Source organism: Nicotiana sylvestris, chromosome 1 (assembly GCF_000393655.2).
Source record: "Nicotiana sylvestris chromosome 1, ASM39365v2, whole genome shotgun sequence".
Taxonomy (NCBI): Eukaryota; Viridiplantae; Streptophyta; class Magnoliopsida; order Solanales; family Solanaceae; genus Nicotiana; species Nicotiana sylvestris.
The window spans coordinates 115,331,061-115,341,535 of NC_091057.1; the positions used below are offsets into that span (position 1 = coordinate 115,331,061).

Below are 10,475 nucleotides of genomic sequence, written 5' to 3' on the forward strand. Positions count from 1 at the left end.
TTTAATTGATACCCAGTTCCTTAGTTATTTTCTTACCTTCTTTTCGTCTGTTTTCACACTATAAATATCTGCTCTTCATTGACAAAAACACCAACCCTCATAGTCTTTTTGAACTTATACCCATACTAAAAAGTATTTCTCTTGTTACTTGTACTGTGGCCTATTTGCAAGTCTAGCTACCTGTTTTTCTCTATTTGCTTCTTTAAAAACTGGTATGTCCTAATTCAAGGTTTTCAACACCATAACAATGTGTTTGTTTAATATTTTTTCCTCTTGTCTGCCTACTGCTTGTGTTTTTTAGTTCAATACTTATTTAGCATTCTCCTTCTGCCTGTTCTGCCTCTATTGTGTATTCTAAGTGTGTTTGACAATGATAGTTGTTTGAGGCATGACAACATTAAAGTATTGCTGTCTATGACTCAAATTTGATCCCCTGGGAACATAACCTCATGCTACCATTGTATGTTGTATATTCTGTTGGTTTTGTTAGCATAACAACATTCCCTATTGCTGCGTATGCCCAGAATCAACTAATGCCCAGGCAGAAGGTCTCTCTGCAATCAGTATCCAACCCCTGAATTCCTATACTGTGAAGTTATTATTTCTTTAGAATCCCTTTCCCTTTTCCTTTACTCCCCTAGTTCTTCAAGTTCTGTTTTCTGCACTTGCACTCTCTCTTAGCCTTTAAGTTTTGCCCCCCTCTTGTGAGTCTTGCCTTGGGACCCATTGAGCTCCCTCTGAACTTGGACACTTGAGGGCGGACCCTTCCACACTGCACTTATCCCTATTCTAATAATACATTTGGGTGTGAGCATTGCCCGGAGTCCCATTGAGGATCTTAGGGAACTTTGACACACTCAAATGGGAGAAAGGCTTTAGATCATGATCTCTTGGAGTTGGTTTACCTCATAACTCAGTGAGGAAGTCAGAATCAGGCTTCCTCTAGTTGTACTTTTATTTATATTTTTCTGATGTATTCTTATTTTATTCCGAGCTGTAATAATTTGTAATAAACTCTTAACGTATGGTTAGTGAAAAGGGTGGGTAACTATGTATGCAAAGGGTAGATACCATATGTATTTTGAATTCTGCATATTCAAATGCATATAGAAATCATGCCTATAGGTCATTTTGAATTCTGCATATCCTAATTCTCACATAGATACCATGTCTATAGGTATTTTGTATTCTGCATACTCAAATGCATATAGACATCAAGCCTATAGGTCGTTCTGAATTTCCATTTCTCATATAGAAATCATGTGTATAGGTATTTTGAATTCTTCATATTCAAATACATTGAGAAGTCATGCCTATAGTATTGCTCAATTCGGCATATTCAATTACACCTAGATTGCGTATAGGCCTTAAGCAAATTTCTGCAAACTAGATACCATGTTTGTAGGATTAAAACCAGTCTTATGCATTTAGATACTATGCCAATAAGGTTTTCTGCATTTTTACACCATGTCTACAAGGTTCAAAATCAACAACGTGTAGAAAGCATGCCTATAGGATCCTTGTCCAATGCTTAGGCAAGCCTTAGGGTAAAATTATAAGCTGAATCTATTTCTATTAATTATTACAACCAACAGGCAGGTCTGATTCGGACTTCTTATCTGAGTTATGTAATAAACTAAAACTGCCTCAGTAACCGTTCTTCTTCATCTATAATAATCAGACCTAAATAGTATGTGAAAGTCATGCTAATTACGTGCTTCTTTGTTTAAGGAGGTATATTTGAGCCTATATTTGTTATATGCTTTCCCCCAATTTGCAATATGTGTTTTTGTATGTCGCCTTAGAGTTTTACCTGTGAAACTACAAATAAGCCTAATATCCATCCCCTTTAGGATTAGTAGTCCTAAATGCCTCCGGGACTGATAGGACTGGGACGGGTAATAGCATGCAATAGTAATCGAGACCAATCCGCGCTTTAAATACCTTGATAGGGTGGGAAGGGTAGATATGAATATGATGATCACGCGATAATGTCACGTGTAGCCCCTCATTGAGGAGTGATTACCAGACATTATGTGGGGTGATCCATATTGTTAATAAACCTAGGACCCCCTTTCCCTTATTTCTTCATTTCTTTTATCATTTCAACTCCTTATTTTAACAAATCAGCTTTCTTTTCTAATTGCTCTTTTAAACTTTGTCTATTTTCAAACCTTTATATGTGAAATCCCCTCCTATTTAAGCTTTATTTGTCTATATGTTAATTGTACCCTAAACTCACAATAATTGTCTGGACAGGAACCACACTAGTGGATTCTGAGGGGTGCCTAACACCTTCCCCTTGAAATAATTACAAGCCCTTATCCAATCTCTGGTTACTCAAATCAAACCCTCTTGGTGTCCTAATGCACTCTAATCATTAGGTGGCGACTCTTCTAATCAAACCCAATTCCCAAAAGGAATGAGTTGTCCCTCCAAATGTCATAAACCCGATTCTGCAAGGAAAAAGGGGGTGCGACAGCGTGGTGACTCTGCTGGGGACTTTTAGGCTTTTACCATTTCAGACTATTATTGTGAATTTATGCTTCTTTATGCGCAATTATCTGTTTATTTTTTTCAAGCATTCAATTTTCTTTTCGATTGCAAAATTGACTTGTCTTTTGTTTCTTTCCTTTATTACTTTCCCTTACTGATTTCCCTTACTACTGCTTTAAATATGAAGAACTGTTGTATTCACTGCTTTCATAATGTGCAAATACGTGACAACTTGCTTTAATTATTGCATAATCATGCTCAACATCATATTCCACTCGTGCCAAACAAAATACCATAGCAACGCTTATAATGAGTGGTTGCGCTCTTCCGATATTATCACTCCCTAAATTCGGAAAAGGCGTATTTGCGGTAAAACCAGTCGATCAATGGTGTAGACGACGGTTCCGTGCCTTTTCCCCTTGAGTTGTTTGCTCAAGGGTACTAGTCTAAAACCTCATAGAAACCTTACTCTGTTTAACTGTGCATGCATCATGGTCAAACCTAGCCAAGTCAGTTATGTTGTCCGCATATTGACTCTTTAAGATAGCCTTGTCCAAAGTCCACTGGGTTTCCCCAAAACCCAAACAGTCACTACCACGTTCTGTGCATTAATTTGGAGAACTAAATTTTTTTATGTCAATTGTTGTTATTAATTAGTCGAGTCCGGTGGGTGTAAGAGTCTAACCCTTTTATTTTGTAGAAAATGAGGCACGAGGTCCCTAGTTTCGGTATGGTCAGCACGCCCCCACTATTTCTAGACTGGTGGAGGAGTCTTCCATCAGATGACCAAATCAATGAGTGGAAAGAGAGGGCCACCAGAGCTAGCGAAAAGTTGGAATATCTGGAATACAGTCTGCTGGAATTAGAAGGAAAAGTGAGGAAGAGAGTCACCGACTGCTAGAACGCTGAGGGAAACGAATGAGAGAACCTGGCAAAGGCATTTTTACTGGTAAACCTACGCGAACTGGAGGATTTAATCAACGAGAGCATTCAACCTGAGGAAGGTCCTTCTGGGACCAAATAGATAGGAGTTTTCTTTTGCTTTATGAAATGTAATAAGGCCAACGACCACTAGTGATATCTTATTTCCTGTTATTTAGTGTTGATTTGGGATTCGTCTACTTTTTATCAATAAAATGAGGCATTTAGCATTCTAAGTTCTCCAAATCAACTTGTCATTAGGCCTACCTCGGGAACAAAGAGGTTCCCAAATAGGACATGATTTACATTCTTGCAATATGTGTTTAAATATCGCAACATTTTCTTATAATCCTCACTAACTAGTTACCTTTTTGTTTATTTATTTCCCTTCCCCAAAGGTAAGTTCGTGTACTCTGGCAAGATGAGATCCAGGGGCCTTCCACCCACTCCTCATCTTAGTCCTGTCAGAAACAAGAACAAAGGGAAGATGGAAGATCTGAACAACACCAGAAAGGAGAACTCAACTGAATGGGTAGAGGTCACTCATGCCCATGGTACTCAGGTTTCCAAAGAAAATGCATCACAACTGGAACAAAAGCTACTGAAGTTCCAAGAGGAACTTGATCAGGTTCGGAATCTGGCAAATCTATCATTTTCCCTCACCACTACCGGATGTCAACTTCCCAAATGCTCAAAATCCCACACTTCCACAAAATATCCCAAAGCAACAAAACTATCCTACTCCTCACCACCACTGCAACACCTGCCATACTTCAAACAATGCTCCACTGCTCATCCCAGAGCCCTTGAACTCCACAAATGACCAATTCCACACCCATCATAACACCCCATCTATGTGGAGACTATGCCACACTCCACCCAACCCGTCTCAAACACACCCGAGTCTGATGATAAAGACTCGCTTATCAGGAACCTGGCAGAAGAACTTAAGAAATTGACTAGCCGAATTCAAGGCGTTGAAGGAAGTAAGGGAATTGAAGGGCTGAACAATGAAGATCTTTGCATACAACCCGATGTCGAACTACCCGAGGGGTACAAACCTCCAAAGTTCGAAATGTTTGATGGAACAGGGGATCCAAGGGTCCATTGGAGAACTTACTGTGATAAGCTGGTCGGAGTAGGGAAAGATGAGAGAATTGGCATGAAGCTGTTCATAAGGAGTTTGAAGGGAGATGCTCTGTCTTGGTACATTAGTCAGGATCCGAAGAAGTGGTCAAATTGGGTAAGCATGGCGTCCGACTTCATGGACAGGTTCAGATTCAACACCGAGAATGCTCCGGATGTGTTTTATATTCAGAATCTAAAGAAGAAACCTACAGAAACATTTCACGAGTATGCTACTCGTTGGAGGTCCGAAGCTGCTAAGGTCAGACCTTCCTTAGAGGATGAACAAATGAACAAATGCTTTGTTCGGGCTCAAGACCCGCAGTATTATGAACGACAAATGTTGATTGAGAGCCATGAATTTTCTGACATTATCAAGTTGGGTGAAAGGATTGAAGAGGGAATCAAAATCGGTATGGTTACAAACTTCGAGGCCTTACAATCTACAAATAAGGCTTTGTAGTCTGGAGGCATATCTAAGTAAAAGGACATTGGGGCCATAATGGTTGCACAGAGAACCAAATCTCCTATCAAATACCAAACTTACCCAATACCTCCACTCACATATCAACCAACTCTGAACTACCAAGCACCATCACCCACATACCAAGCTCCACCACCCACTTATCAATCACCTCCGCCTCCCATATATCAGCCTACTTCACCCAGATATTCCCAACCCGCACATATTTACCAAGCCTACAATACTCAACCATCCCATTATGAATCACCTCCTACATGCCAAAACTTTCATATACCTCGACCAAATTTCAATCATAGACCTCCTAAACAATACACAGCCATTGCTGAACCTATTGACCAGTTGTACGAAAGACTCAAAGCTGCTGGTTACATCACCCCTATCCATGCGGTAACCCCTGCGAGCCCTTCTCAGTGGGTTAATCCAAATAAATCTTGTGCATACCATTCCGGCATGAAAGGACACACCATTGACGAATGTCGCTCTTTGAAAGACAAAATCCAGGCTTTGATTGACAACAAGATTATTGTTGCAAAGGAACCCGCTCCAAATGTCCGCAATAACCTGCTGCTAGACCACAAGGGTGGAGGCGTTCACATGATTGAAATAGAGGATGATTGGGATCCCGAAGGATCGATCGGTTTGATCACAGAAGGTGATGACCCAAAGAAACCAATAGTTACTCTTAACCTGATCATGGTCCAGATTCAGCCCTCTGGGGATGCTGGGGTAAATATGGCAGTACCATTGGAATTTGAAACAACGTCATCTGCAAAGACACCAGCGCCAATTGAGGTTGAATTCGTGTCTCCAGCAAATGCACCTATACCATTCGAAGTTGCAGTTTTACCACCCAAGGAACATGCTCCGTTCGGAGTGATGATAGCCACGCTGATTTCAGTGGTGATCTCGACCATGACACTATTTCACACAAAGGCTATACCATGGGACTATACAGCTGAGGCAAAGAGGAAAGGCAAGGTTAGGTTCGAGGAAACTGTTTCCGCTCAGGGTATGACGAGAACTGGTAGGAACTATACCCCAAAACACCTTGCTGAGTCAAGCAAGTAGGCCTCCAATCGGTCACCCATCATTGAGACAGGTCCAGACGATCTTTGGAGAAAGATACAGGCCAAGAAATACTCGGTCATCGACCAGTTGAACAAAACACCATCGCAAATCTTCATACTTGCTTTGCTACAAAATTCTGAGGCACACAAGAATGCTTTGGTAAAGGTGCTGAGTGAAGCATACGTGCCAAACAACATTATTGGCGGAGAAAGGGCTAACATGGTCGGACAGGTATTGGAGAGTCACAAAATTACTTTTCATGAGGATGAGCTACCGCCTGAAGGGTTGGGGCACAACAAAGCACTACACATCACTGTGCAATGTGAGGATTACTTTATCACCAAGATCTTAATTGATGGCGGTTCCAGCCTCAACATTTGTCCACTGGTTACACTCAAAAAATTGGGCAAAGGATTGCACGAGATAAAGGACGAAGCTATCAACGTGAAAGCCTTCGACGGCTCCCAAAGATCCACCATTGAGGAGATTAGTCTATGTTTGCAAATGGGGCCAACTTGGTTCGATGTTGACTTCTAAGTGATAAACGTACCGACATCTTACAATCTGTTGCTGGGACGACCATGGATTCATAGTGCTGGGGCTATGGCATCGACAATGAATTAGGTAGTGAAATTCGAATGGAACCATCAAGAGGTAATCATTCATGGCGATGGAAGTAATCCTATATACAGTCGCCATACCATTCCATTAATCGAAGGAAGAAGGAAGCTAGGAGGAGAAATTTACCATCACATCGAAAGGGTAAATGCTGTTGACAAAGACAAATGGTGGGATAATAATATCGAGAGTATACTGAATTAGTGTGGGTACGAACCTGGCAAAGGGCTCGGTAAAAACCTCCAAGGAATTGCTAAGCCCATAAAACTCAAGAAACATGGCACCACCTTCGGTCTAGGATATGAGTACACCTAGGAGGAATTTAACCACTGGTCGCCACTATGGCGCGGTCCTTACTATCCGCTGGAGCAGCCAGTACCATATTTGGAGCGAACTTTCCAACCGGCCAGTGTTATCTATGGGTTAGAAGAAGAAGAAGAAGCACTTGTAGCGGTGAGGAATTTGTTCCTAGAAGACAATAACATGGACTGTTATGTTGTTCTCGAGGAGGAGGGGGAAGAAGGCCCTTCCATACAGGCCGTAAGCAGAAGGGTCTGCCTCAATAACTGGACCATTAGGACAACCAGAGCCCGATGAGCCTCGGGGTAGCAAGTCTAAAACAAGCATCATGCACTGTATTTATTTACTAAACGATTTTCCTTTCGCATTTTAATTCTCTCAATAAGATCTCCAATGTTCAAAACTATTATGCAATTTATCAAAGCATTTTTGACTTTCCTTATGAATCAACACTTATTACTATTATTTTCTCTCATTACTTTACTTATACAGCATTACTATTACCTATCTTGATCAATCGATGACTGTGATGTGCAACGAGACAACGCAACAAACGAACACAGATTCAGAGGAAGATGAAATACCAGAAGAGCTTTTTAAGGAAGTTGAGAATTTTGAGAATAGACCTAAGTCCAACTTGGACAAGACCAAGGTCGTTAACCTGGGAGATGCAGAGAATGTCAAAGAAACACGAATCAGTGTCCATTTGTCACCGTCAGAAAAGGAAGAGTACACAAAATTTCTAAGGGCATTTGAGGACATATTCGCATGGTCATACGACGACATGACTGGTCTGAGTACATCTATTGTGGCTCACAAACTGCCAACCAATCCAACAAGTCCACCAGTAAAGCAAAAGCTCAGAAAGTTCAAGCCTGATATGAGTCTGAAAATCAAAGAAGACGTCACTAAGCATGTCAAAGCTAAAGTTCTCAGGGTAGTAGAATATCCAACATGGTTAGCTAACATCGTGCTAGTACCAAAGAAGGACGGGAGGATCAGAGTCTGTGTCGACTACCGAGATCTCAACCGAGCTAGTCCGAAAGACGACTTCCCTTTACCGAATATACACATCCTGATCGACAATTGCACCAAGCATGAGCTATAATCATTGGTAGATTGTTTTGCTGGGTATCATCAGATCTGGATGGATGAAGAAGATGCTGAGAAAATGACTTTCATTACACCATGGGGGATATACTGTTACAAGATGATGACGTTTATATTAAAGAATGCAGGGGACACCTATATGAGGGTCATGACTACCATTTTCCATGATATGATACACAAGGAGATAGAGGTATACGTAGATGATATTATCATCAAGTCCAAAAAGGCCACTGATCATATGGAAGATTTGAGGAAGTTCTTCAATAGATTGAGAAGGTACAACCTGAAATTGAATCCCACAAAGTGTGCATTCAGGGTTCCTGCTGGGAAACTACTTGGGTTCATTGTGAGTCGCTGATGAATAAAACTTGATCCATCAAAGGTCAAAGCTATTCAAGAATTGCCACCGCCAAAGAACAAGAAGGACGTGATGAGTTTCTTGGGGAGACATAACTGCATCAGCCGGTTCATAGCACAATCTACAGTTATCTATGAGCCAATCGTTAAGATGTTGAAGAAGGACGCCGCTACCAAATGGACTGATGACTGCCAAAAAGCTTTCAACAGAATCAAAGATTACCTATCAACACCACCTATCCTGGTCCCGCTAGAGCCAGGTAGACCTCTATTACTCTACCTTGCAGTATTGGATGGACCTTTCGGTTGCGTTCTGGGGCAGCATGACGAAACATGGAGGAAGGAGCAGACCATCTATTACCTCAGTAAGAAATTCACCCCCTATGAGGCCCGGTATTCTCTGTTAGAGCGCACTTGTTGTGCTTTGACTTGGGTAGCTCAGAAGCTGAGGCACTACTTCTGTGCCTATACTACATATCTCAAATCAAGGATGGATCCTTTAAAGTACATCTTCCAGAAGCCCATGCCCACTGGCGAGCTAGCCAAATGGCAAATCCTGTTGAGCGAATTTGACATTATTTACGTCACTCAAAAAGAAATCACGGGACAGGCACTAGCAGGTCACCTTGCTGAAAACCCCGTGGACGGAGAATACAAACCCCTAAAAATGTATTTTCCTGATGAAGAGGTATCATTCATAGGAGAAGACATTGCGGAATCCTATGACGGTTAGAGAAAATTTTTCGTTAAAGCAGCAAATTTCAAAGGAGTTGGCATAGGAGCAGTCCTAGTATCAGAAATCGGTCAACATTATCTGGTGTCCGCCAAGCTCAGGTTTCCCTGCACCAACAACATGGCCGAGTATGAAGCCTGCATCCTAGGGCTCAACATGGCCATTGACATGAACATTCAAGAATTTCTAGTGATCGGAGATTCAAACCTACTTATACATCATGTCCGGGAAGAATGGGGAACCAAGAACTCCAACATACTCCCGTATCTGCACTATGTACAAGAATTGAGAAAGAGGTTAACAAAAGTGGAATTCCAACATGTTCCTAGAGTTCAGAATGAGTTCGCCGATGCATTGGTGACCCTGTCGTCTATGATACAATATCCAGATAAAAACTTCATTGATCCTATTCTAGTAAAGGTCCATGATCAGCCAGCCTATTGTGCTCAGGTTGAAGAAGAAGCAGACGGAAAGCCTTGGTTTCATGATATCAAGGAATACTTGGCGAAAGGAGCATACCTGGAACTTGCAAATCCTACCCAGAAGCACACTTCGGAGGTTATCCAATTTCTTTCACAGCGGAGGAATCCTGTATAGGAGGACTCCTATTTGGGATTACTAAGGTATGTCGATGTGAAAGAAACATCCAAGCTATTAGAGGAGATTCATGCAGGGACCTGCGGTCCACATATGAACAGTTTCGTCTTAGCAAAAATGATACTCCCTGCTAGTTACTTTTGGATGACTATGGAAACGGACTGCATCCAGTATGTCCGGAAATGCCACCGCTGTCAGATACACGCAGACATGATAAAGGTACCTCCAAACGGGCTTAATGCAACAAACTCACCATGGCCGTTCGCCGCCTGGGGAATGGATGTTATTGGACCAACCGAACCTGCCGCATCAAATGGGCACAGGTTTATCTTGGTAGCAATTAACTATTTTACCAAATGGGTTGAAGCAGCATCTTATAGAGCAGTAACCAAGAAGGTCGTGGCAGACTTTGTTCGGGACCACATTGTTTGTCGATTCGGGATTCCAGAGTCAATCATTATCGAAAATGGCTCCAACCTCAATAGTGACTTGATGAAATCCATATGTGACACTTTCAGAATCAGACACAAGAATTCTACAACCTACAGAGCCTAGATAAATGAAACAGTAGAAGCCGCTAATAAGAATATCAAGAAGATATTGAGAAAAATGATAGAGAAGCATAAACAGTGGCACGAAAAGTTATCATTTGCTCTTCTAGGGTAC

The 10,475-nt window shown here is 41.6% G+C and overlaps 2 protein-coding genes across 2 annotated transcripts; both read left to right on the plus strand.

The window, feature by feature from the left end:
• The first annotated feature begins 4,666 nt into the window (after positions 1–4,666).
• LOC138873597 (uncharacterized) lies at positions 4,667–9,212 on the plus strand. The gene is made up of 7 exons (XM_070152069.1): positions 4,667–4,955; positions 5,343–6,035; positions 6,126–6,612; positions 7,505–7,691; positions 8,154–8,312; positions 8,505–8,844; positions 9,076–9,212. The coding sequence occupies exons 1-7, from the start codon at positions 4,667–4,669 to the stop codon at positions 9,210–9,212; spliced, it is 2,292 nt and encodes a 763-aa protein (XP_070008170.1).
• A 156-nt stretch (positions 9,213–9,368) lies between these two features.
• LOC138873602 (uncharacterized) lies at positions 9,369–9,809 on the plus strand. The gene has a single exon (XM_070152075.1). The coding sequence runs from the start codon at positions 9,369–9,371 to the stop codon at positions 9,807–9,809; it is 441 nt and encodes a 146-aa protein (XP_070008176.1).
• The last annotated feature ends 666 nt before the right edge of the window (positions 9,810–10,475 follow it).